At 45.2% G+C, this 27,833-nt stretch overlaps 1 protein-coding gene and 1 long non-coding RNA gene across 4 annotated transcripts in view; one reads left to right on the top strand and one right to left on the bottom strand.

Annotated features, from left to right (window-relative positions):
• Positions 1-14,646, bottom strand: part of UVRAG (UV radiation resistance associated) — a 328,574-nt gene extending 313,928 nt beyond the window's left edge. The window contains exon 1 of one of the 3 annotated variants that reach the window (XM_004051837.5): positions 13,981-14,646. In XM_004051837.5, coding sequence (XP_004051885.1) covers positions 13,981-14,097 — 117 coding nt within the window. In that variant the 5' untranslated portion in view covers positions 14,098-14,646. The remainder of the gene's footprint in view (positions 1-13,980) is intronic. The other 2 variants (XM_055356832.2, XM_055356831.2) reach the window with 2 other exon arrangements.
• Positions 14,647-14,700: 54 nt separating this feature from the next.
• On the top strand, positions 14,701-27,266 carry LOC101125392 (uncharacterized). The gene is made up of 4 exons (XR_002007902.4): positions 14,701-15,035; positions 17,988-18,133; positions 20,179-20,289; positions 27,067-27,266. It is a non-coding gene; the product is annotated as an uncharacterized lncRNA (long non-coding RNA).
• The last annotated feature ends 567 nt before the right edge of the window (positions 27,267-27,833 follow it).

The following is a 27,833-nucleotide window of genomic DNA, read 5'->3' as shown; positions in this document are numbered from 1 at the left end:
ACCAGAAAGTAAGGTCCATGAAGGCAGTGTCTCTGTCTTGCTTGCTGTTTTACTTCCAGCACCTAGACAGTCCCTGGCATTTACAAGCATTCACATTTGTGCAACTTTAAATAAGTGAGGAATTACTCAAATGAACTTTAAGAAGCCAAACAAAATGGGTCATAGTTAAGAAAGTCTTTCAATTACATTGATCTTTACAGGATACCTTAATGAAGAGAAGAATGTCATTGAGAAAAGTGGTATTGCTTTCGTTTGCTAAAATGTTAATGTCTGGGTATACATGAGAAGCAGCTTTCTAATTTTTTAGTAGCTTTTGGGTAGTTGTATAATATTAAAAAAATGCACTAATTTGCCGTTAAGAAATTCTGCAATTTAGCCGGGTACAGTTGCACACATCTATAGTCCCAGCTACTCCAGAGGCTAAGGCAGAAGGATCCATTTGAACACAGGAGTTCGAGGTTGTAGTGCATTACCTGTGAATAGCCGCTACGCTTCAGCCTGACCTTGGGCAATATAATGAGACCCAGTGTCTCAAAAAAAGAAACCAAAAAGAAATTCTGCAACTCTACAGTGTCCTCATCTAACAACCAGACTGGCTGGGCATAGTGGCTCACACCTGTAACCCCAACACTTTGGGAGGCCAAGGTGGGCGGATTGCTTGAGCTCAGGAGTTTGAGACCAGCCTGGGCAACATGGCAAAACCCTATCTCTACCAAAAAAAACTACAAAAATTAGTCAGACATGGTGGCGCGCACCATGCGCACCTGTAGCCCCGGCAGCAAAACCCCGTCTCTACAAAAAAAAAAAAAAAAAATATATATATATATATATATACACACACACATATATATATGTGTATATATTTATATATTTATTTATATTTGTATAAATTAGCCAGGCATGGTGGTGCATGCCTGTAGTCTCAGCTACTCAGGAGGCTAAGGCAGGAGGATCACCTAAGCCCAGGGATTTCAAGATTGCAGGTGAACCATGATTGCGCCACTGCATTCCAGCCTGGGCAACCTTGTTTCCGAAAATTAATTAATCATTATCATCATCATGAGACTGGTGTCTTTTTTTTTTTTTTTTTTTTTTAAGAGATGGGGGTCTCACTATATTGCCTAGGCTGGAATCAAACTCCTGGCCTCAAGCAATCCTCCCACCTCAGCCTCCCAGGTAGGCTAGGATTACAGGTGCATAGCACGGCACCCAATTTATACTGACATTTTTGATAGAAGTGTATGACTATCACCAGTCAACCAATCACTCCAGAGCACCTCGGCAGCTACTCTTTATTTTTATATTTATATTAAACACATTCCATGTAGAATAAACTCCAATAAGTCAATTCATGAAAACAAGTCTGAAATATCTACTATACATATATAATTCTATAATGGTACCAATTCTATCCTGTAATGAGTATAGTCCTGTAAATTATCCTAGACCTGTAATGAGCACCCCACAGCCTACCTGCCAACCTTGCTTCATAATCTATTTTCAGAATAAAAAACCAGAAAGCTTTCTTCATGTTGCTACTTCTCATGTATACTTAGATATCAACATCTTAGTGGATGAAAGCAATACTGATTTTCTTGAGGACAGTCTTATTTTCATTAAAAGGAGATAACGTTAAAAAAAAAAAGGTTTTTCAAAATCCTAAGCAAGATTATTTTTATTTTGTATTGTTTAAAAGTTTAGTTTTCTGGATTAGCTCTCATACAAAAGAATGATTGGAATTAAGGAAGGAAATAGTTTATATCCCCTGAAAGACGTAAGTAGGTTGGCAGACACAAGACATACAGCTCCGAATCCTGTGCCTAACAATTCAAACAAGGCACTTTAAAAGTATCTATTGAATAAATGGCTCTCAGTTTTTCCTATCCTGCACTCAGAATTAGTTTTTTGTTTGTTTGTTTGTTTTTGAGACAGAGTTTTGCTCGTCGCCCAGGCTGGAGTGCAGTGGCGTGATCTCGGCTCACTGCAACCTCTGCCTCCTGGGTTCAAGCAATTCTCCCGCCTCGGCCTCCTGAGTAGCTGGGATTACAGGTGCCCGCCACCACGCCCAGCTAATTTTTTGTATTTTTAGTAGAGATGGGGTTTCGCCATGTTGGGCAGGCTAGTCTCGAACTCCTAACCTCAGGTGATCCACTTGCCTCAGCCTCCCAGTGCTGGGATTACAGGTATGAGCCACCGCGCCCCGCCCAGAATTAGTTTTAACATAGGCTAATATGAACACACGAATTACTTGTATTCACTGTTAAACCCTTAATCACAAAAGCTACACTCATGTTAAAGAGTATAAAGTTTTTCCTGGAGAGAGAAAAAAAAACAGATCATAAGCCTGATTCTCATGTTTACTTTTATGATCTATTAAGTCTGACTCTCACTTTTACTTTTATGTCTTCCCTTTTTTCTTTCCCAGGAGTCTACTGACAAAAGCCAAAGGTTGCTGCTAGTTTCAGCTTCCTGGTGTTCCTCACTATTTTCAAAAACGTCTGACTGCATCTTTTGGACATTATAAAAACCACAGTAAGAAAAAAACGCCAGCTATTTCAATGGACCAACAAAGTGAGACTCCAAAGTGGTAAGTTCTGATGCTCAACTTCAGCATTATCAGTCTCAGCCTCTTAATCAATAAGCACACTACACTGGAGTTTTCACAAAGAATGGATAAGTAATAACATTACTACCACATAGGGTCTACAGCAATCAACACCAAATATTACACAGAATAAAACCATCAAAAAACCAGATGGTTACTCTTTCAGAAACTTAAAGAGGCAGAGAACAGAAGTTCTTAAGTAGAATATTAAAAAAAAAAAAAAAAAAAAAAGATAGGCATGGTAAGTACCCAGGGACAAAACAGGAAGACTGATCATTTAAGCTCCAGAGGGACATTCCAAAGTTTCACTCTAATTCACACCATAAAAGGGACGTGGGAGGGTGGACTCTGAGTGCTCTGCCCTTAAAGAGAACGTTAAAATACAGCCTCTCCTCCATTTCAGTTCTAGCCTAAAATCCCCAAAGCTGTGAGGCTAATGTGCCAAAGGATGGAGTGAAGTTTAAGAAACAAGTTCTTGGCCAGGCTCACGCCTGTAATCCCAGCACTTTAGGAGGCAGAGGCGGGTGGATCACGAGGTCAGGAGTTTGAGACCAGCCTGGCCAACATGGTAAAACCCCGTCTCTACTAAAGATACAAAAAATTAGGTGGGTGTGGTGGTGGGCACCTGTAATATCAGCTACTCTGGAGGCTGAGGCAGGAGAATCACTTGAACCCGGGAGACAGAGGTTGCAGTGAGCCAAGATCGTGCCACTACACTCCAGCCTGGCGACAGAGCAAGACTCCGTCTTAAAAAGAAAAAAAAAGGAAAGAAAACGAAACAAGTTCTTGGCCAGGCACAGTGGCTCACGCCTGTAATCCCAGCACTTTGGGAGGCCAAGGTGGGTGGATCACCTAAGGTCAGGAGTTCGAGACCAGCCTGGCCAACGTGATGAAACCCCATCTCTACTAAAATTACAAAAATTAGCCGAGCGTGCTGGCAGGCGCCTGTAATCGCAACTACTAAGGAGGCTGAGACAGGAGAATCGCTTGAACCCAGGAGGTGGAGGTTGCAGTGAGCCAAGATCACACCACTGTACTCCAGCCTGGGTGACAAGAGCAAAACTCCATCTCAAAAAAAAAAAAGAAACAACTTCTCAACACACCCAGCCAAGAACAGTGGAACTGTTCACACGACCCAGGTTCTGTTTATTTCTCTGCCACAAGCAGGAACAAGACACAACACAGATCTGTTAAACTAATACTCTTTACTAAATACCCCAGGGCAAGAATAAATAGCTAGAACAAGTCTGTGGCCAGGCAAATAGCTTCACCTCGGAGGGCTTCAGGTTTTGCATCTGCAAAATTCCATGATTCAAAATTCATGTTTCCATCTTAAAATAAGATGGAAAACAAGGTTATGTGATACTAAATCAAGAAGGTATACTATGAATTGTAAAATTCCAATGTCAAGTTTCCATTCTGTGTGTACTCGTCTACTTTTATAATCTAAGGAGGCAACTGCTAAAATACTGTACAAGGCATTGAAAAAATTTAACAATATAAGACTTTGCTGGCCAGGCACAGTGGCTCATGCCTGCAATCCCAGCACTTTGGGAGGCCGAGGCAGGTGGATCACCTGAGGTCAGGAGTTCGAGATCAGTCTGGCCAATGTGGTGAAACCTGTCTCTACTAAAAATACAAAAAGTAGCCAGGTGGGGTGGTGGGCACCCCAGCTACTCGGGAGGCTACTCGGGAGGCTGAGGCAGGAGAATTACTTGAACCTGGGAGGCAGAGGTTGCAGTGAGCTGAGATCGTGCCATTGCACTCCATTCTGGGCGACAACAGGGTAACTCTGTCTCAAAAAAAAAAAAAGACATTACTTATGTCATTAAACCTAAAACAAAGCATAAACCTAAAATGTTTCAACCTCTCTCATAAGACAGATGTCTTTTTCTAAAACACGTTTAGTTTGTAGCTGTACACATTCCAGTACGTTAAAAATGACAAACTTGGCCGGGCGCGCTGGCTCACGCCTGTAATCCCAGCACATTGGGAGGCCGAGGCAGGCGTATCACGAGGTCAGGAGATCGAGACCATCCTGGCTAACACAGTGAAACCCCATCTCTACTAAAAATACAAAAAATTAGCCGGGCGTGGTGGCAGGCGCCTGTAGTCCCAGCTACTAGGGAGGCTGAGGCAGGAGAATGGCGTGAACCCGGGAGGCGGAGCTTGCAGTGAGCCGAGATCGTGCCACTGCTCTCCAGCCTGGGCGACAGAGTGAGACTCCGCCTCAAAAAAAAAATGACAAACTCCTTTTTCTCCCCAGCAGTAACATGTCTGACAGGTAAAAATACACAGCTTATCAAAAATACACATTTGGAAACTATGAAAATCTATTTTTTTTTCATTCTACCATACGTTTCACTTCAGGCCCAACTTATTAGTTTCAATTCTGCTTGTGCTCTATTTCTAGTCAGTTTCACTTCTGAATTTTCTACCACAAAGAATTGTGATCCTGTAGAGACATTTTAAAGTAAACACTAAATAAACATAGCTTTTCCTTTCAAAAAAAAAAAAACTCATTTTCACAGGAAAAAGAGAAACAAACAAAAAACATAAATTCCTAATAGCATTTTGTCACATAAAAATAATGATTTCAAGATGCTGATATCTTAAGTTTCTGAGGCTTCCTCATATCATTTTATTTATAAGAGCCAAACCAGCACAAAAAATTGCCATCATTTTACTTTTTAGATACTCAACAATATATTACATTTTTTCTTCGAGTTACAAGGGGCTTAGTAAATATTTGCAGAAGGAATGAATGTACACGGCATGGTAGTGCATTGCGTGAGGCACATGTTCCTGATAAGATGAACGGCCTTGCCAATAAAGCTGATTTTTTTTTTAGTAATAGAAAAATGATTAAATTAGATTAGCAAAAGTAGGGTATCCAAATAAACATAAACACACAAAGGGAAAATATTTATCCTGTACAGCAAAATCAAGCTTTAGATCTACTTTTCTGCTTCTATCATGTTTTTTTGTATGGGTTTCAATACCACTGAATCCAATCTTTCCTTGTTCTCTTTAGGCTGTAAAGTTCTTCAAGGGAAAGACTCATAAACAAAAAAACTGAACATGAGTTCCTACTAAATCATCAGCACAGTGTTAGGCACAAGTGCTGTAGGAAATAAAATATAAAGCCTGATGGTCCCAAACTCTGAGGTAATTAAAACTTTTCACCAGAACCCTGCAAAGAATGGGTGTCTAGGGCAAACAGGAAACACCTAGATTGTAGTCCCTTTGTTCACATTCTGTGTGACTTTAAGTTACCGGCCCAGTGCAGTGGCTCATGCCTGTAATACCAATGCTTTGGGAGGCCAAGGCGGGAGGATTGCTCGAAGCCAGGAGTTAGAGACCAGCCTGGGCAATATAGCAAGACTCTGTCTCTACAAAAATTAAAATTAAAAAATGAACCAGGCATGGTGGTGTGCACCTGTGGTCCCAGCTACTTGGGAGGCTGAGGCACATAACTTGAGTCCAGGAGTTAGAGGCTGAAGCGAGCCATGATTTAATCTCCCATACAGAAAAATTCCAAATAATTTATGTAGATACTCTACCCTCAAGAAGGGGGAGCACAGATCTCACTCAAGTGTGGACTACACAGTGACTTCCTTCCAAAGACTACGGTATAGAGGGAAGGGGAGGAAGAGTAACCTTATAGCAGAGAAACCTGACAAACACTACCTGTGGCCCTTCAATTTATAATAATAAATATATACTTTGGTCTTTGTACACAGTTCCTGGTGCAGAGCTCTTAAAACCTCTGTCATTCCCTGGGTGCCATAGGGGTACTAGGAGAATCTTTACTTTTAATATTTGGTCTTTGACCCCAGTTCCAGACACAACGCCTAGTCCCTCAGCGTTTCCTAGGTGAGGAACATCCTTTGTTCTAATGAGACAACTCTTGGTGAGCTCCTAGAACGAGAATGGTCACCAGAAAGACCAGGCCATGATCAGAAGCTTGGAACTTTCAGCCCCACTCCCCATCCTCCAGGAAGGAGAGAGGGGCTGAAGACTGACTTAATAATTGATCATGCCTACATGATGAAGCCTCCATAAAAATCACAGAACTACAGGTTTTGGAGAGTTTCTGGGTTGCTGAACATGTGGAGGGTGGAGCTGCCATGAGAGGGCATGAAAGCTCTGGGCCATTTCCCCCATACTGTTCCCTATGATATCTTCCATCTGGCTGCTCGTCTGTATCCTGTGTAATATTGTTTATTTAAAAAAAAAAAAAAAAAAAAACAGTAAGTGCAAGCAAGGTGCTTTCTTGAGTTCCGTGAGCTGCTCTAGTAAATGACTGAACCTGAGGAGGGGAACATAGGAACCCCCAATTTATAGCCAGTCGGTAAGAAGTTCCAGAGACCCAGACTTACGACTGGCATGTGAAGTAGGGGACAGTTTTATGGGTCTGAGCCTTTAACTTGTGGAATATGATACTAACTCTAAGGAGATTGTGGCAGAATTGAATTGAATCATAGGACACCAGACTGGTGTTCACTGGAGGATCGCTTGGTGTGTGGGGAAAAACCCCCACACATCTAATGTCAGAAGGGTTATGCTGATAGTATAACAGTGTAATAGGAGAAAACAGCTAGTTTGCCTTTCCTATCATATGCTACCACAGCTGGTGATGATAAAAGTTAGAATCAACAGTGATAAATCAGCCAGGCATGGTGGCTCATGCCTGTAATACCAGCACTTTGGGAGGCCAAGGTGGGTGGATCACCTGAGGTCAGGAGTTCAAGAACAGCCTGGCCAACATGGTGAAACCCCATCTCTACTGAAAATAGAAGAATTAGCTGGGCATGGTGGCGGGTGCCTGTAATCCCAGCTACTCAGGAGGTTGAGGCAGAAGAATTGCTTGAACCTGAGAGGTAGAGGTTGCAGTGAGCTGAGATTGTGCCATTGCACTCCAGCCTGGGCAACAAGAGCGAAACTCTGTCTCAAAAAAAAAAAAAAAACAGTGATAAATCATGTTAATAATATGTAAGTAATATATGAAAATGGCACTTTACCTCTTAAGTCTTGCTCCCAAAACACCACCACCCTAGTCTAATCATAAGAAAAAACATCAGACTAATTCCACAAGAGTGGCATCCTACAAAACACCTGACCAGTACTCAAAACTGTCAAGGCCATCAAAAACAAGGAAAGTCTGAGGAACTGCCACAGCTAAGAGGAGGCAAGAGACAGGACAACTAAATACAATGTGGTATCCAGACAGGATCCTGGCACGGAAGAAGGACATCAGGTAAAAACTAAGGGTTGGCTGGGCGTGGTGGCTCATGCTGTAATCTCAACACTGCTTTGGTTGGCCAAGGCAGGAGGATCACTTGAGCCCAAGAGTTTGAGACCAGAGTGAGACTCATTTTTACAAAAAATTTTCAAATTAGCTGGGCATGGAGGCACATGCCACTGTAGTCTCAGCTACTTGCAGGGTTGCTGAGGTGGGAGGATCACTTGACCCCAGGAAGTCAAGGCTGCAGTGAGCCATGATCATGCCACTGCACTTTAGCCTGGGCAACAGAGTGAGACCCCGTCTCAAAACAAACAAGTAAACAAACAAAGGACCCATCAAGAGATGAATGAATAAACAAAATGTAGTATATACATACAACGGAATACCATCTGCCTTTAAAAAGGAATGAAATTCTAACATACCCTGCAACATGGATGAACCTTGAAAACATTGCAAAGTGAAATAAGCCAAACATAAAAGGACAAATACTGTATAATGCCACTTATATGAGGTACCCAGAATAGTGAAGTTCATAGAGACAGAAAGTAGAACAGAATTTACCAGGGGCTGGTAGGAGGCGAGAATGGGGAGTTGTTTTCTGTTTGGGATGATATAAACATTCTGGAAATATACAGTGATGATGGTTGTATAACATTAAGTATGTTTTTAATGCCACTATATTGTATACTTAAAAATTATTTAAACAGCAAATTTTATGTTGTACATATAGTTAATCACATTTAATCACAGTCTTCCAGGCTGGAGTGCAGTGGTGCAATCGGGGCTCACTGCAGCCTTGACATCCCAGGCTCAAGCAATCCTCCTGCCTCACCCTCCCAAAGTGCTGGGGTTACAGGCATGACTCACCAGGCCTGGCCACAGTTGTTCAGAACTAAGAAAATCTAAATGAACTATGGACTTTTTTAGTCAATAATATATAAATATTGATTCATTAATTCTAACAAATGTACCATATGTCAAGGCAGATGTTAAGAATAAGTGAGGCCGGGTGCGGTGGCTCATGCCTGTAATCCCAGCACTTTGGGAGGCCAAGGCAGGTGGATCACCTGAGCTCAGGAGTTCAAGACCAGCCTGGCCAACATGGCAAAACCTCATCTCTACCAAAAATACAAAAATTAGCCAGGAACAGTGGTGTATGCCTGTAATCCCAGGTACTCAGGAGGCTGAGGCAGGAGAATCGCTTGAACCTGAAAGGTGGAGGTTGCGGTGAGCGGAGATCGCACCACTCCACTCCAGCCTGGGTGACAGAGTGAGACTCCGTCTCAAAAAAAAAAAAAAAAGAATAAGTGAAACTAGGTATAGAGTATATGGGAACTTTCTGTACTATCTTCTCAATTTTTCTATAAGTATAAAATTTTCTGACTGGGCGTAGTGGCTTATGCCTATAATCCCAACACTTTGGGAGGTCAAGGCGGGAGGATTTCTTGAGGCCAGGAGTTTGAGACTAGCCTGGGCAACACAGCAAGACCCCATCTCTATGAAAAACTTAAAAAAATTAACTGGGTATGGTGGCACATGCCTGTAGTCCTAGATACTAGGGAGGCTGAGGCAAGATAATCACTTGATCCCAGGAGGTTGAGGCCTCAGTCAGCCAACTGCACTCCAGGCTGGGCAACAGAGCAAGATCTTGTCTCTAAAAAAAATAAAAATAAAAAAACGAAATATATTTTTTTTTAGACAGTTTCGCTCTTGTCGCCCAGGTCGGAGTACAATGGCGCCATCTCAGCTCACTGCAACCTCTGCCTCCCAGGTTCAAGCAATTCTCCTGCCTCAGCCTCCGAATAGCTGGGATTACAGGCACCTGCCACCACACCTGGCTCATTTTTCTATTTTTAGTAGAGACAGGGTTTCACCATGTTGGCCAGGCTGATCTCAAACTCCTGACCTCAAGTGATCAGCCTGCCTCGGCCTCCCAAAGTGCTGGTATTATAGGCATGAGCCACCGCGCTCGGCCAAAAATAGAAATAAAACTTTCTAAAAAATAGTTTGTTTTTGGGCCAGGCACGGTGGTTCACACCTGTAGTCCCAGCACTTTGGGAGGCCAAGGCAGGCGGATCACCTGAGGCCAGGAGTTCAAGACCAGCCTGCCAACATGGTGAAACCCCATCTCTACCAAAAATACAAAAATTAGCTGGGCATGGTGGCACAGCCTGTGGTCCCAGCTATGCGGAAGGCTGAGGTGGGAGGATTGCTTGAACCCGGGAGGGGCAGGTTGCAGTGAGAGGAGATCGCACCACTGCATTCCAGCCTGGGTGACCAGAGTAAAACTGTCTCAAAAATCAAAAACAAAACAAAAAAAAAGTGTAAAAAAAAAGTGTCACTAGTTCTTGCTCAAATTACAGTAAAGTAAGATCACACAGAAGCAAAAGGAGACAAAATTAAGTAGTAGTCCCATCTGACACAGTCAAGGGGCGGATATGGACTACAGTTAGTACTCATACATGGAAAAGTTCAGGTGTTTGCAGTGTTAACTTTTTAAACATTACAGCCACTTCTAGAATCAACAGGACTTAATGAAGATTGAAATAAATGAGTCAATAATAACAAGGATACTCTCTATCCTAAAATGAAAACACACCTTAGTAAGGTGGTTCTCAACTAGGGGTAATTTTGCCCCCTAAGAAACAATTGGCCATGTCTGAACTCATTTTTGATTGTCAGGACTGGGGAGGTGCTGCTGATATCTTGGGATGTGGCTAAACATGTAACAGCCCATCTTCACTCCAAAATGTCAACAGTCCCAAAGTTGACAAACCCCATCTTAGAAGAAGGTTGGGAGCCACTGAATCTATGTTTTGAGATAACTTGATCATAAAAATCCTAAACCAACCGGGCTTGTTTATTTGTTTAGAAATATCGATACCAGCCGGGCGCAATGGCTCACACTTGTAATTCTAGCACTTTGGGAGGCCGAGGTGGGAGGATCACAAGGACAGGGGTTCCAGACCAGCCTGGCCAACACAATGAAACCCCGTCTCTACTAAAAATACAAAAATTAGCTGGGTGTGGTGGCAGGTGCTTGTAATCCCAGCTACTTGGGAGGCTGAGGCAGGAGAATCGCTTGAACCCAGGAGGCAGAGGTTGCAATAAGCCAAGATCGCGCCACTGCACTCCAGCCTGGGCAACAGAGCTAGACTCCATCTCAAAAAAAAAAAAAAAAAAAATTGATACCTTGCCAACTAGTATGGGATGTATTAAAATGTATGGTTTTGAAAGTATTATTTAAAGGAAAGTTAACAACTGACATTCCAATTTATCTAAACCTTTGAAATTTTGTAAAAGCAAAAAAAGACAACAAAGTAATACTTAAAAAAAAATTAGACATACACAGATACTCCATGACTCTCACAAAAAATACCGAGTAAAAGAAATCAGACACAAAAAAATACATTTTGCACAACTCCATTTATATAAAGCTCAAGAACAGGCAAAAACTGATCTTTTACATTAGAAATCAGAAAAGTGGTTCCTTTAGAGAAAAAGGAAAAACAGAGATGGAACAGAACATAGGAGGACTTCCAGGATGTTAATAATTTTGGGGTTTTTGGGGGGTTTTTTGTTTGTTTGTTTGTTTGTTTTTAGATAGAGTCTCACTCTGTCACCCAGGCTGGAGTGCAGTGGCGCAATCTCGGCTTACTGCAACCTGCGCCTCCCAGGTTCAAGCAATTCTCTTGCCTCAGCCTCCTAAGTAGCTGGGATTACAAGTGTGCGCCACCACATCTGGCTTTTTTTTTTTCTTTTTTTTTGTACTTTTAGTAGAGACAGGGTTTTGGCACGTTGGCCAGGCTGGTCTCGAACTTCTGGCCTCAAGTGATCCCCCCACCTCAGCCTCCAAAAGTGCTAGGATTACAGGTGTGAGCCACTGCGCCCAGCCAAAATTTTGTATTTGTTAATCTGGGTAGTACTTACATAAACTGTTCCCTTGGTGACAATTCATCAACTGAATACTGATAATCTGTGCACTTTACTATATACAGACAAACCTTCAACAAAATTTTGATATTATTTATACACTAAAAATCTGAGCATTTTGACCCCAAAAGATAAATTGATGTCAACTGCAAAAGTAAAAGTGCTTTGTTATATAGGCTGCCTTCCAAGAATTCAAGGATGACACCCCCAGAAAGATGTAAATAGCATACTCGGCACTCATATAGCATTCAGCTGTACGCTTAAGCCACTATATATCCCTCGGCACCAATCCAAAAATTTCACAAACACTAACAAATGAGGCTGAAATTATTCCATCAACAGTTTGTTTGCATTAGTTTTCCCAGTGTTAAACTGTGAACTGTTATCAGAGAATAGGCTCCATGAAGTAAATGATGCTTTCTCTTTCCTAATCCCACACACTCTCGAAGCTCCCCCAAACTAAAACCTTCTTGGCCCCTGAACTCCTTAGGACTTCTCCAGGGTGTTTCTAACGGTGCTCCCTATTCCCTCTTCCAGTAACCACTCTCACACTCTACCTCCCACACATACAAAAACTCACATTGATGCTCACTCCAGAGACGTGTCTCCCTCCCTAGCCAGACTTCTACCCTCTCCCAGTATCTCACAACACAATCCAGACCCCCACTACCCTCAAACTCCCACTATTCAGAAATTCCCTGCCAACAGCATCACAAAACCAGGGCACATGGTATCTTTTCAATCCGCTTCGGTAGTAGTCACACAAAAAGCCGTTGCTACTGTAAGCTCTTCTGCCTGCCTATTCAAAGGCAACCACAGTGGTTATTATCTCCAACTCTTCTCTTCCCTTTAGCCTCCGCCTCCTTTACTGCACTCAAATCCATTTCACTTTTCAGCTCTCTCCCCCACAACCTCTCCCTTCCTCTTTCTGAATCCTTCCTAAGTCCCACTGGTAGCTGATGGAAAGTTGAAGGGGTGTATGAAAGAACTCACTCTGTCCTGTGTAAAGGTGGTGGAGGAAGGCTGCCCAAGTCTCAAGCACGTGCATGGCTGCAGAGTCAGACGCTGGATTCTGCAACCCAGCCCCACCACTTACTAACTGGAAGGCTCTGGACAAGCCTCAGTTTCCTCAACTGCCAAATGGGGGTAATAAAAACAGCTATCTCACAGAGTTGTGAAAATTCAGTGAACTAATGGCCACTGAGCCCTTTGCACAAATCCAACACGGTAAGTTCTCAATAAATGACAGTTTCTCTAGATCCTCTTCTTGGCAGGAGGAATAAAGGGAGAGGGTGAAAGGTATTCTTTAGGTCTCTTTAATGCTAAGATTCCTGCAAAATCTCCCCTTGGGGGACAGAAGGAAGGCAACCGATATAAGGAGGGAAGTACTCTACAGATATGTGAGTGAAACAAAGAGTTTTGTCAGATCTCCAAAGTCAGTGTTTCCCCCTTCTTATCTTCCTACAACGCAGAGCCAAGAAGTCCTCAAAGCCCTTCCTAAAGGATGGAGGAACACATGAATATATACATCAAATCCTCCTTCCACAGAGACTCACTGAAGCGAATGAAGAAGGAAAAAGTCCTCCTAATTATTAAGATGCGTTCCTTGGGACTCGGAGAATTAGGAAGGAAACCCCCAAATCTTGAATACATTTCTCTAAAGAGGCCGAATACTTAATAATCAGGGGAGATTAAAGCAAATGGTAGACACCCTAAAGTCTCCTCCAGGGCTCTTGCACGAAGAGTACAAACTGGTTTCTCCGTAAGCGGGGATGGCCAGGTGGGGAAAGAAAGGAAAAGTGCTTTCGCTATGGCCCGTGGGACACAGGGGGTTCCCCGGGTCCCTTCCTGGGCGGAACGAGGGAGAGGGTCTGCGCGGGGGAATCCCCGGCTCCCTGCGTTGGGGGAGGCGGCCTCGGGCCGGGGCCCCAGGGACTTGAGCTGGCTGGCTGCTTGTCCCTCAACAAGCCCATCTCCTGTAACGGGATTCTCCTAGGACTCCGGGATCTCCCGGAGGTTCGGCCATCACTGGACCCCTCCCCGCACAAACCTCCTGACAGTCTTCCTCAGTCCCGCGAGCCCTCCGGGTCCCTGCTCTGGGTGTCCCGGCTCGCGGGGTCAGCCCGGAGCCAGCAAGCTCTCCACGCGGGCCTGCCCGGGTCCCTCCCGAGTGCTGCGAGCCGCGCGGGCTTACCTGCTGAGACGGCAGCTCCACATGCAGGGCCCGCGCGGCAGAACCGGGAGGCAGAGCAGCGGCCGGGCCCGGGGATGGCTGGGGGACCTGGCCCCCGACCGACGCGGAGGCGCTCATCTCGATCCAGGGGCCGCCAAGCGGCGGGGCGGGCGCGCTTCCGGCATCCGCCGCCGCCCCCTTGCCACCACCTGCCAAGCCCCTGCAGCCTAGAAACCCGCCACCCGAGAGGCACTACTGCTCAGTCCAGACAGTAGCCGCCGCCGCTGCCGCCGCTGCTGCCGCTGGCTAAGGAAGAGCCATATTACCGCAGTGCAACCCCTCCACCCCGCCGAGACCCGGAGCGCTCATTGGCTTAGCCCTCAAGGAGGCGGGACCCAACGGCAGAAATGGGGCGTGCTATTGGGTAGAAGGCCTGTCCATCGCTGGCATTACTGGACTTGGGGGCGGAGGGACTCAAGGATGGCCTCAATTGCGTCTGTCAAGCCGGAGTGAAACCTGGGGCGTTGCTTCTTTTTTTCCCAGTCTAATTGGTTCATTCACTACCAACGGGCAGAGTCTCCTGGTGGAGGCGGAAGGGCCATTGCACGAGGTCGCTGTCAATTGTCAGTAAAGGGAAAGAGGGGTGGGGTCTTGATTAGGTAGAGCGCGCTTCTGGGCTCCGGTGTCACGTGCAGGAGGCGGGAGAGTCACCTGATTAGGGAGTATCGGTCTTCTGAGCCACTTCCGCCCTCACTGGTTGCCGTGGTAACAGGCCTCCGGTGGAGGGCGGGGACCCTCGGAAGCCAGCTGGGTGGCGATCGCTTGTCTGCCTTGGCAGGCCCCTTGTGCAGTCTTTTCCCGGCGTGAGCGTGCAGGGATTGAAAAGGAATGCTTTATGGTTCAGCAGAGAGTCACCACGCAGGATGTACTGGGACCTGTGAACCGTCGGGCAGTCCCACGAGCTCTTTCATGACCAGCTCCAACCGACAAGTACACGCCCCTTCTCTCACTCCACTAGCTAGTAAGCTGAGCTACAAGGTGTGCCAGGCACCCAGGACGCCGATTCACCGCTTCAGGTGGGCTGTTTGTGCTGTGTCCCCAGAAAGCCTTTGCTACTTATCCATCAGTCTTAGCTGGGGCAGGAGTCCCTTCTTCCAAAAGGCTTCTCTGAGCCTCTCTGGGACCTTGAGTTAGGAATTTTGACCCTACCGTGGGTCTGGATTATTCTATTAATTTTTTTAACAGTGCCTCATTCTTTCGCCCGGGCTGGAGTGCAGTGGCAAAATCACGGCTCATTGCAGCCTCGACCTCCTGGGCTCAAGTGATCCTCCCACCTCACCCTCCTAAGTAGCTAGGAATACAGGCACATGCCACCAGGCCCAGCTAATTTTAAAATTCTTTTGTAAAGATGGGGTTCTGGCCATATTTCCCAGACTAGTCTCAAACTCCCAGGCTCAAGCGATCCTCCAGTCTCGGGCTCCCAAAGTGTTGGGATTACAGGCATGAGCCACCGGGCCTGGCCACATTGTCTTTTAACACATGTAAGCAGCCACCCTCCTTCCCACACACACACAAAATACTGTGAATTCTTCAAGCAAAAGGACCTTGTCTGATTCATCTCTGGATCCCCAGTGCCTGACAGAGAATCAGGAAATTTTTTTTTTTTTTTTTTTTTGCAGTGAAGGCCCAGCCCAAATGCCACCTCTTCCATGAAGACTTCCGTGATCCACAATGATAGCATCTCCAGCAATTGCTTCTATAATGAATAGCATGAGTCATTCTGCAGGATATTGATCTTCCTTTTTTTACTCCTAGACTGAATTTTTCCACCACCTGGATGAACATAGCAGAAAGAACATAGTGTTTTAGAGTCAGACACAATAGGAATCAGGCACTTTGGAATCTTGGCTCAGCCACCTTTGAGCTATGTATCCCAAGGCAAGTCACTTCCCCTCTCTCAGCTTTAAAATAGTAATAGGATTGCTGTAGGGATTAAAGTAAATCAACATATGTAAAGTGCCCACACAGGACCTGGCATATAGTAGTTGCATTTTAAATTTTTTAAACAAAATGTAAGCATACTATCTTTCCAGGGTGTTCAGACGCCTGAAAAACACCTTGGATCTTTTCTCAGAGCTGGATCACAAAGATGTCACACTGTCTCCTATTCTGACACATTGAGTGGTTCCTCATGGCTGGAGCCTGGGGCGTGTGGTCAGGTGTTTGTTGAGAAAGGAGTCGCTTGATCAGGTGTTTGTTGAGAAAGGAGTCACTGGGAAATCCCAAATATTATCTGATTGAACTCATGTGGTGCCAAGATCTGGGGGAATTTCACAGAAAACACATTTCTGTTTCTAAGCTGTATTAGTTTTCTGAGGCTGCCATAACACATTATCACAATTCTTGCTTGAGCCCAAGAATTTGGGACCAGCCTGGGCAACATGGCACACACATTATCACAATTCTTGCTTGAGCCCAAGAATTTGGGACCAGCCTGGGCAACATGGCAAAACCTTGTCTCTACAAAAATACAAAAATTAGCCCAGCATGTCGTTTTCACCTATAGTCCCAGCTACTGAGGAGGCTGAGGTGGGAGGATTACCTGAGCCTGGGGAGGTTGAGGCTGCAGTGAGTCAAGATCATGCCACTGTACTCCAGCTTGGGCAACAGACTGAGACCCCATATCAAAAACAAACAAAGAGTGATCATCCAGTTACTCACTGCTGGGTCTGAGGGAAGCCCAAAGGCAGTGGGAGCCAGAGAAAATAGTTGAGAGTCAGATTTCACAGTGGAGGTGACATTGAAACAGGGTATTGAAGGGCCAATAAGAGTTCACCAAGTCAGGAGAGAGGGAGGAAAGGACATTCCAGCAGAGAGCAGTATCTATTCTTTCCACAAGCCTTTACTGAGGTTCACCTTTGCACAGGCTAGCTACTGGGTTCTGGAAATGCAGAGCTCAAGTAAACAACCCTTCTCCCACTTTTCCCAAATGCCGAAAACATTAGGAGAACTAGAACTCTCATCCCTAGGGGCATTGGGAAGAACTCGAAAGCCTGCTGCTTGCAAAGTATTCAAGATAATGTAAAGCATTTAACACACTGTCTGGGAGATAGTACATTTTTAATAAATACTGTCATTATTTTCATATGTCCTATTTCATTCTAAAAACTTTTCTTTCTTGTTTTTGAGACAGAGTCTCTCTCTGTGACTCAGGCTGGAGTGCAGTGGTGCGATCTCAGCTCACTGCTACCTCTGCCTCCCAGGTTCAAGTGATTCTCCTGCCTCAGCCTCCCAAGTAGCTGGGACTACAGGCATGCACCACCACACCCAGCTAAGTTTTTTTGTATTTTTAGTAGAGACAGGATTTCACCATGTTGGTCAGGGTGGTCTTGAACTCCTGACCTCAAATGATCCACCCACCTCAGCCTCCCAAAGTGCTCAGATTACAGGCATGAGTCACCGCGCCCGGCCCTAAAAACTCTTTTATTATTGGGATCCTGTTTCATAATATGGCTGATTGTTTCAACATAAAAATATTTTAAATCACAGAATTAAATTATTATAATATTTACATAGTGCTATATATCCCCCAGAGAAACATATATCCAAGTTTAGAGAACATAGATTATAAGGTGGCCAAATGCAATATATATGCAATGATAAAAGGGGTCCAAGGTCAAGTGGTAAGAGTGACCAACTCTTCAGGAGCTGGTGGGCAAGGTCAGAGCAGGCTTCACCAAAGTTATAAAGGATGATTGGGAGTTTAGTAGATGAACAATAGGTGTTTAGATCTGTTTGGCTCGGGAATAGCTAGTGTTTTAACAGCTAATTAGTACCATGTTGGGTATTTAAATCAAACATTCAGTTTCCAGGGCCAAAAACTAAGCCTACCCCAATCCATTTGCCTCCACTTCCTCCTCCCACCTCATGGGCCTGATGCATTGGGTAAACAAGAGCAAGATAGGGCAGATGGGTCTTTCAGTGTCTCAAACTGTATTGAGTTAAATCTATCCCCTTCCTTTCAACAGAGCCCTCTTTCTTCCATTCATTTACTTGTCTAGTCAAACACCCATCAGACCTTTGCCAGGTGTCCAGCCTGGGCACTACGTTTCAGAAAATGATGCACATAGAATCCCTAACTGAAAGGAGATCGCAGCTCATTTGGTACAAAGTGGTAAGTACAATAATCGAGATGATGTATAAAGTACAGTGGAAGCACTAAGAGAAAGTTGCTAACTGTCATGTGTTGTCCAGGAAGGCTTCCTAGGAGAGGAGAGTATTCTATGCAGGAGGAACAGCATGAGCAAAGGCACAGGGGTAGAGGAAGTGGCAGCAGCGGAGTCTAACATGGCTGAAACAAAGGCTGCATGGGAGAGCAACAGGCAAAAAGATTGGAAGAGGAAGCTAGGGCCGGGTGAGAAGAACCTGACTACCAGGCCGAAGAACATGAGTTTCATCATGGGCAACAGAAAGCACTTAGAAAGATGGCTCAGGCAGCCTTTGGGGAGGGGTAGCTTTGAAGGGGCAGGACTAGAAGAGTGAGATGCTTGCAGAAAGCAGGTGAGAATTGTAAAAGAAAAAGGCAGTTCCCCAAAGAAACTGCACATACCCAAGAACCCTGAAAGGCAGGTGCCTAGACAGCATTTTCCCTTCTCCTTTCCCAATTCGGCAAGGTCATTTTCTCAAAAAAGGCTTCCCAGGTCTGAACGAACTGCTACCTCCTCTGGGCTTCTACAGCAGCTGTCTGACCTCTCTTCAGTATGTGTAACTGTGTGCCTAGTCATATATTGAGCAGTCTACATTTGTCCCTCCCACTCTGCTGTGAACCTCTGCTTTTGATTTCTCTGAGTCCCCAGCATCCCAACACAGAAGACAGGCTCCATAGCGTCATTGAGCAAATGGCTGAATGAATGAAGTCAATGAATGAATGGACAAATACTTGAGTAAGTGAATGTTTGGATCACATGGGGGCCTCCATTCCTCCCGACTAGACACGGCCCCCAGAGAGGGGAAATGAGCTTGCTAAGGTCACACAAAGTTTGTAGCAAAGCTAAGACAAAGAGTTGGGCCTTTTGTCCCCAAGACGAATGCTCTTTCCTCAGTTCCAGTGGTTTTCCCACTGCCACTGACTGTAAAGGTGCCAGTGTGAACACAGGAGCTTGTGAATGTGCAGGCCAGTGAGAGTAACACATATGGGAAATAAGCACATCTAACCCAGGGAGCTGATATACCGAGAGTTGTCCAGAGAAAACTTTCCTTGGGAACTGATGTTTGCAGTGAGGTCTGAAAGATGAGTAGGAGTTAACTGGACAAAGGAGGCTAGTGAGGGCAGGGGAAGCTGTTGGATAAAGGAACAGGAGGAACAGCCTGTGAAGGACTATATGGAGCATTGCAGCAACTCAAAGAGAAGGCCAGCTGGTGCCAAGGAGGAAGAGGAAAACACTTTTGAAAGAAATTGGTATTTCAAAACCAAAACCAAACCAAAGACCACCTTCAGTTTCTTTAACAGTTTAGTGTTGTTCTTACTGGTAATTTTATTTATTTATTTATTTATTTTTGAGACAGGGTCTTGCTCTGTCACCCAGTCTTGAGTACAGTGGTGTGATCATGATTCACTGCAGCCTCAACCTCCTCCCAGGCTCAGTCGATCCTCCCAAATAGCTGAGACTACAGCGCACTGCCACACCTGGCTAATTTTTGTATTGTTTGTAGAGATGGCTTTTGCTATGTTACCCAGGTTGGTCTCGAACTCCTGGGCTCAAGTGATCTGTCTGCCTTGGCCTTCCCAAATGCTGAGATTACAGGTGTGCGCCACTGCACCTGGCCCTTATTTGTAATTTTATACAGTAGAAGCAGCACTATCCTTTGGTGCTTAGAGCTTCTGAAGTCCTAATCCAGCCCTGACGGCATAGAATGAGGCTGGAGATGCTGGCAGGTCCAGGTCCTGCCGGGCATTGTAGGCCACAGTGGAGTTTGGATTTCTTTGAGGCTCATGGACAACTATTAAGGGGTTTAAGCAGGGGAGTTACATGCTCTCATTTATGCTTCAGAAATGTCACTCTGGCTGCTGTGTTGAGTAGATTCGGGGGTGGGCAAAGCAGTGAAAATGGTGATGATAAATTGTGACATTTCTTCATTGAGTTTGAGGACAGTTAGGACAAAAATGTGCTGAGTTCCTGGTAATAAAGGCGCTCAAGGGATGTCTGATTTCCCTGTTAGGCTGATTCTTTGACTGGTGAGCCACTCCCCAGGCAGGCATAGCATCACAGAGTTTCTGAGAAGGTACACCCTGGATGCAAAGCGGTGTTGCTGAAAGACTCCATGCCAGGGGTAAGCATCTGGAGACCAGTCTGAACCTTTAGCTTATTCATTGCATGATTTTAGACAAATCAATTCCCCTCTATGAGTCTACAGGTTTCCCTAGGACCTAGAGGGAACTAACATTTGCTAAGTGTTTTACATACATTACTCTGGTCAATCCCCACAGGATCCTGTGAAGTAGGTATTATTTATTTGTTTTATTTTATTTTTTGAGACAGAGTCTCACTCTTTCACCCAGGCTGGAGTGCAGTGGCACGATCTCAGCTCACTGCAACCTCCACCTCCCAAGTTCAAGCAATTCTCCTTCCCAAGAAGCTGGGACTACAGGTGTTAGCCACCATGCTCAGGTAATTTTTGTAGAGATGGGGCTTTACCATGTTGGCCAGGCTGGTCTCAAACTCCTCACCTCAGGTGCTCCACCCACCTCAGCCTCCCAGAGTTCTGAGATTACAGGTATAAGCCACCGAGGCTGGCTGAAGGGGGTATTATTGTCTCAGTTTTACGGATGCCTAAAAAAAGGATCAGAAATTAAAATGACCCGTCACATGGTTCTTAGGGCAAATTGATGGTGTGAACCCAGGTCCTCAGGGCAGGACTTTGTCACCCACATCATAGCTTCTGCATTCATTAGAATACACTATTTAGGACTAGTTAGTTATAAATATGAGAAGGGAGAGAACTAGGATGAACCCTGTTATCCGTAAATTAAAACTGGCCAGATCTTGGTTTGTAGATACCGTCCTCCACTAGGAGGAATCAAGACTCTTTGGAGAAGTGGCTGATTCCAGGATTAGGCCAGAAAAAAAGCAAAAGATGATCCTGGGGCATCCAGTTGTGCCAGAAAGTAAGGAAGTCCTCAGAAAAATGATGGGACAAATGACATCAAAGGGACACAGAAGCCAGTTCGAAGGGGCTCTCACTGTCCAAAACTGGGGCAGTTTGAGCATCAGAATAAATGTTAGAATAGCTTATAACCCATTGAATAAAATAGGATCCATAAGTCTTTATAATAAATGTTTAGTAAGAAAGGAGATATTTGTAAAGTCTCAAACTACCAAAAAAAGAGTAACTTTACAGTGGAAAAGTGTGGCAAGTCACCATCTTAAAAGTGATCAATGAGGCCAGGCGCGGTGGCTCACGCCTGTAATCCCAGCACTTTGGGAGGCCAAGGCGGGCGGATCACGAGGTCAGGAGATCGTGTCCATTCTGGCTAACACGGTGAAACCCCGTCTCTACTAAAAATACAAAAATATTAGCCAGGTGTGGTGGCGGGAGCCTGTAGTCCCAGCTACTCTACTCTGGTGGCTGAGGCAGAAGAATGGTGTGAACCTGGGAGGCGGAGTTTGCAGTGAGCCGAGATTGCACCACTGCACTCCAGCCTGGGCAATAGAGCGAGGCTGTGTCTCAAAAAAAAAAAAAAAAAGAGTAATCAACATGACCATCATCAGTAATATGACAAATTCAAATTATCTGCTTCCTGATAGGATGTGATGAGGAGAGCCCATCATCACATCTGTGATGTTTCTTTTTTTTTTTTTTTTTATTTATTTATTTATTTATTTTTTTTTTATTGATCATTCTTGGGTGTTTCTCACAGAGCGGGATTTGGCAGGGTCATAGGACAATAGTGGAGGGAAGGTCAGCAGATAAACAAGTGAACAAAGGTCTCTGGTTTTCCTAGGCAGAGGGCCCTGCGGCCTTCCACAGTGTTTGTGTCCCTGGGTACTTGAGATTAGGGAGTGGTGATGACTCTTGATGACTCTTAACGAGCATGCTGCCTTCAAGCATCTGTTTAACAAAGCACATCTTGCACCGCCCTTAATCCATTCAACCCTGAGTGGATACAGCACATGTTTCAGAGAGCACAGGTTTGGGGGTAAGGTCACAGATCAACAGGATCCCAAGGCAGAAGAATTTTTCTTAGTACAGAACAAAATGAAAAGTCTCCCATGTCTACCTCTTTCTACACAGACACGGCAACCATCCGATTTCTCAATCTTTTCCCCACCTTTCCCCCCTTTCCATTCCACAAAACCGCCATTGTCATCATGGCCCGTTCTCAATGAGCTGTTGGGTACACCTCCCAGACGGGGTGGTGGCCGGGCAGAGGGGCTCCTCACTTCCCAGTAGGGGCGGCCAGGCAGAGGCGCCCCTCACCTCCCGGATGGGGCGGCTGGCCAGGCGGGGGGGTGACCCCCCACCTCCCTCCCGGACGGGGCGGCTGGCCGGGCGGGGGGCTGACCCCCCACCTCCCTCCCGGATGGGGCGGCTGGCCGGGCGGGGGGCTGACCCCCCATCTCCCTCCCAGACGGGGCGGCTGGCCGGGCGGGGGGGCTCCTCACTTCCCAGTAGGGGCAGCCAGGCAGAGGCGCCCCTCACCTCCCGGACAGGGCGGCTGGCCGGACGGGGGGCTGATACCCCCACCTCCCTCCCGGACGGGGCGGCTGGCCGGGCGGGGGGCTGAACCCCTCACCTCCCTCCCGGACGGGGCGGCTGGCTGGGCAGAGGGGCTCCTCACTTCCCAGTAGGGGCGGCCGGGCAGATGCGCCCCTCACCTCCCGGACGGGGCGGCTGGCCAGGCGGGGGGCTAACCCCCCCACCTCCCTCCCGGATGGGGCGGCTGGCCAGGCGGGGGGCTGACCCCCCCACCTCCCTCCCGGACGGAGCGGCTGGCCGGGCAGAGGGGCTCCTCACTTCCCAGTAGGGGCGGCCTGGCAGAGGCGCCCCTCACCTCCCGGACAGGGCAGCTGGCCGGGCGACATCTGTGATGTTTCTGCCAAAGATAAATAACCTGAACCAATCATAAGGAAACAATAGGCAAAACAAAACTGAATGGCATTCTAAGAGTACCCAGCTCATCATCTTCAAGATTGTCAGTCACGATGGTCAAGGAAAGACTGAGTATCTGTTTCAGATAAAAGAAGATCGAAATAATATGTGACTCTGAACTTGATCCTTTTGCCAGAATGGACACTATTAAGACAAATGGTGAAATTTGAATAGGGCCTGAGAATTAGATCGTAGTAATGTTTTTATATTAATTTCTTGGTCTTCATGGTTTCATTGTAGTTATATAGGATAACATTCTTGGCCATGCATGGTAGCTTACGCCTGTAATCTCAGCACTTTGGGAGGCCAAGGCAGGAGGATTGCTTGAGCTCAGGAGTTCAAGACCCGCTAGAAAGAGAGAGACGTCGGGCCGGGCATGGTGGCTCACGCCTGTAATCCCAGCACTTTGGGAGGCCGAGGCGGGTGGATCACAAGTTCAGGAGATCGAGACCATGGTGAAACCCCATCTCTACTAAAAATACAAAAAATTAGCCGGGCACGGTGGCGGGTGCCTGTAGTCCCAGCTACTCAGGAGGCTGAGGCAGGAGAATGGTGTGAGCACAGGAGGCAGAGCTTGCAGTGAGCCGAGATTGCACCACTGCACTCCAGCCTGGGCAGCAGAGCGAGACTCTGTCTCAAAAAAAAAAAAAAAAAAGAAAGAGAGAGACGTCGTCTCCATTAAAAATAAAAAACAATTGGCCAGGCGTGGTGGCACATGCCTGTAATCCCAGCTACTTGGGAGACTGAGCTGGGAGGATCACTTGAGCCCAGGAGCTGGAGGCTGCAGTGAGCTATGATCATGCCGTTGCACTCTAGCCTGGGTGACAGCACAAGACCCTCTCTCAAAAAAAGAAAAAAAATAACATTGTTTGTTGAGAGTGATGAGTTATCATGTCCACAACTTACTCTCAAATAGTTTAGGAAAAAAATTATTTATATTGTACTTGAAAATTTTTATGAGATTGTTTCTAAAAAATTATTTAAAAATCGTGTAATGTTCATTGTAATCTATTTCACAGAAACAAAATGAAAATTATTTATTTTACTTTTATCCTAATATTTTGCTCATAAAGCTTAGATTCATTTGTTTATTTAAGAACAGTAGGGGCCAGGTGTGGTGGCTCACGCCTGTAATCCCAGCACTTTGGGAGGCCAAGGCAGGCGGATTGCCTGAGGTTGGGAGTTCGAGACCAGCCTGACCAACATGGAGAAACCCTGTCTCTGCTAAAAATACAAAATTAGCCAGGCGTAGTGGCATGTGCCTGTAATCCTAGCTACTCGTCAGGCTGAGGCAGGAGAATCACTTGAACCCGGGAGGTGGAAGTTGTGCTGAGCCAAGATCACACCATTGCACTCCAGCATGGGCAACGAGAGCGAAACTCTGTCTCAAAAAAAAAAAAAAAAAAAAAAAACAGTAGGGCAGACTTTATTCAAGAGGGGCTACCACAGTGGAGTTCTGTAGCAGGAGAGAGAGATCAGGCTCAACTCCCTAAAGCTTAGATTTTAAAAAACAATAATTTGTTGAGTGCTTGGATTGTGCCAGGCATTGTTACAAGCAGTTTTTGTGTATCGGCACAACAGTGCTATGAGATTAGAAAGTGAAGGCAGTCATGTTACTTGCCCAAGGTCACATGTTCTGAGTTTCGAGCTGGGATTCTAAAGCAGTCTAACTCCAGTGTTGTTAATCCTACATTTTACTGCCTCTAATGAAATAGTGTTACTGCATATATTTTCAATACATTTATATAGCGAAGTCATACTTTTTTGGAATATATTTTTATATCATATACATTGAATGAAAAAATATACTGTTCATGTTTAATAGAAGAAAAATACTTTGACATATTAGTTTTCATCAAAAGTAAATATAAATCTCAAAAATCATTTGATACTTCAGAGAAGAAACTTTTTAAGATGTATGTTAGTGTGATTTAATGATACATAAAAAACATAAGAAATAAAATTATGTGTATGTATGATTTAAAAAATTAGATGAAAACATATGAAACAAAACTCCCTAAACGGAAAGTGGTAAAAAATATTTTGAAAAAGAGTTTGCAAGGAAGGGAAACAGGAATAGGAAAAAGAAGTTTGAAATAAATATATGAAGCATGCGTTTGCTGTAAAAATGGTGGTGGAAGCAGGGGGTCGGGGATGTCCCCACTTTTCTCCTCCTCATAATCCCATTATAACTCTTTAAATGGGAAAATATTCCACCCTCTCATAAGTACTAGGGAAGAGTGCCTTCCAAACTTGCAGTCCACCCCATGGAAACAAAAGTGAAATATTTGATTTGTGAGAAGACTAGAGGTTGTCATCCTCTGGTCCAACTTCTCTATCAGGCGGTATAAATAAAGTCACTGTATTAATTTAAGACACAAACTGGGTGGCTTAAAACAGAAATTTATTCTCTCACAGTTCTGGAGTCCAGAAGTCCAAAATCAAAGGCTGTGCTCTCTCAGAAGGCTCGAGGAGAGAATCCTTCAATGCCCCTTCCAGATTCTGGTGGCTCCAGGTGTTCCTTGCCTTATGCCTACACAACTCCCAATCTCTGCCTCCATTTTTTTTTTTTTTTTTTTTTGAGACAGAGTATTGCTCTGTTGCCCGGGCTGGAGTGCAGTGGCATAATCTCCACTCACTGCAACCTCCACCTCCCGGGTTCAAACGATTGTTTTTTTTTTTTTTTTAGACGGACTTTTGCTCTCGTTGCCCAGGCTGGAGTGCAATGGCGTGATCTTGGCTCACTGCAACCTCCAAGGTTCAAGCGGGTTCAAGTGATTCTCCTGCCTCAGCCTCCCGAGTAGCTGGGATTACAGGCATGCACCACCACCCCAGCTAATTTTGTATTTTTTAGTAGAGACGGGGTTTCTCCATGTTGGTCAGGCTGGTCTGGAACTCTCGACCTTAGGTGATCTGCCCACCTCAGCCTCCCAAAGTGCTGGGATTACAGGCGTAAGCCACTGCGCCCAGCTGGATTCAAACAATTCTTGTGCCTCAGCCTCCCAAGTAGCTGGGACTACAGGTGTGCACCACCACGCCTGGCTAATTTTTGTATTTTTAGTAGAGACGGGGCTTTGTCATGTTGGCCAGGCTGGACTTGAACTCCTGGGATTGAGCAATTCTCCTGCCTCAGCCTCCCAAAGCGTTGGGATTGTAGCGATGAGCCACTGCGCCTGGCCTGTTCTTCTAAGAACACCTATCATTGAATTTGGGTCCCACCTAGATATTCAGTATTACCTCATCTTGAAATCTTTAACTTAATTTTATCTGCAAAGGCCCTTTTTTCCAAATAAGACTACATTCACAGGTTCAAGGGATTAGGATGTGGACATATTGTGTGGGCCACTATTCAACCCACTACACCATTCTCATATGGCCTGCCCCTCTTTTCTCTCAAGCTACCCTGCCCAAATGATGGAGAAATTAAGATGTTAATCTTAATTTGTATTAATCTGGACTAAAGTGTCAACCAACCACTAAGAAAATAACTCAAAAATATACAGAAACGAGAAGATAATTAAAATAGTATATTAGAAAACAGTTGTCTAACACACAAGAAGGCAGGAATGGAAAGAGAGAGGAATAAAAAAAATAAGACACACAGAAAACAAACAGCAAAATGACAGATGTAAATCCCACCTTATAATTATATTAAATGTAAAGAGACTAAACAATCATATGGCAAAGAGTAGAAATGTGGATATAAAAAATATCCAACACTATTATGTCTACAACACACTTTATATTCAAAGACACAAATAAGTTGAAAGGGAAAGGATAGAAAAGACATGTCATACAAATAGGAACAAAAGAGCGTTGGGGTCGCTGTACCAATGTAGGTTATACACAGTAAACTTAGAGACAGAAACTGTTACTACAAAGAGCAGCATTTTATAATGATAAAGGGTGGATTCATCAGGAAGACATAATATAAACATGTTATAAACACGCATGCAGGTAACGGCAGAGTCCCAAAACACATGAAGCAAGAACTGACAGAACTGGAGGGAGACATCAATCAATAACAACAGCTGGAGAATTCAATACCCTGCTCTGAATAATGGATAGAACAATTAGGCAGAAGACCAACAAAGAAAGAGGATATTTGAACAACGTGATAAGCCAATTTGACCTAATAAATATCTTTATCTGTGAAACACCCTAGCTTTTAGCCTGGGTAAGGAGCTGGAGAGATGTGAAAATGTGGAAAGCAAGCCTAAGTCGCAGTGTGGCCTATGCCTGAGAGCCATCTTCAGTGCCCCCTTGTGGCTGTATCTGGGAACCACAGACAGAATCATGGAACTGACCATCTTCAGTCTCAAAGGGCTGCCCTCACCACTACACCCAAGGGCAGGTGGTCTTCGGGGGAAAGGCGGTTCCGGTTCCTTCTCCCAAGGTAACAACTCCCATCCCAAGGCAATGTTCACAGAACCTATCAGAGTTCCCCCTGCCCTATGCACAGCTTAAGACCAGGGTGGTCTCAGCTCTGATCAGGCCACTGAGGGCATCTGTCTGGGATTTGGGACCCAGTTATTGTCCCTGTTCTCCTTAGGCAGATGGCGGAGTTCCCCAGTGCACAGAAGGTGCTCACTCTTCACAAAAAGCAGTGCTTGAGAATAACAGCCTACCTTGGTGGAGTAGCCTTAGTTAGGGCCAGGGCTTGACTTGAAGCCAGAGACTGAGGTTGCAGTCCAGCCTTGGGTCAGCCTCAGGCTAGGGCTGGG

Source organism: Gorilla gorilla, chromosome 9 (genome assembly GCF_029281585.2).
Source record: "Gorilla gorilla gorilla isolate KB3781 chromosome 9, NHGRI_mGorGor1-v2.1_pri, whole genome shotgun sequence".
Taxonomy (NCBI): domain Eukaryota; kingdom Metazoa; phylum Chordata; class Mammalia; order Primates; family Hominidae; genus Gorilla; species Gorilla gorilla.
This window is presented reverse-complemented; position numbering and strand designations above follow the sequence as displayed.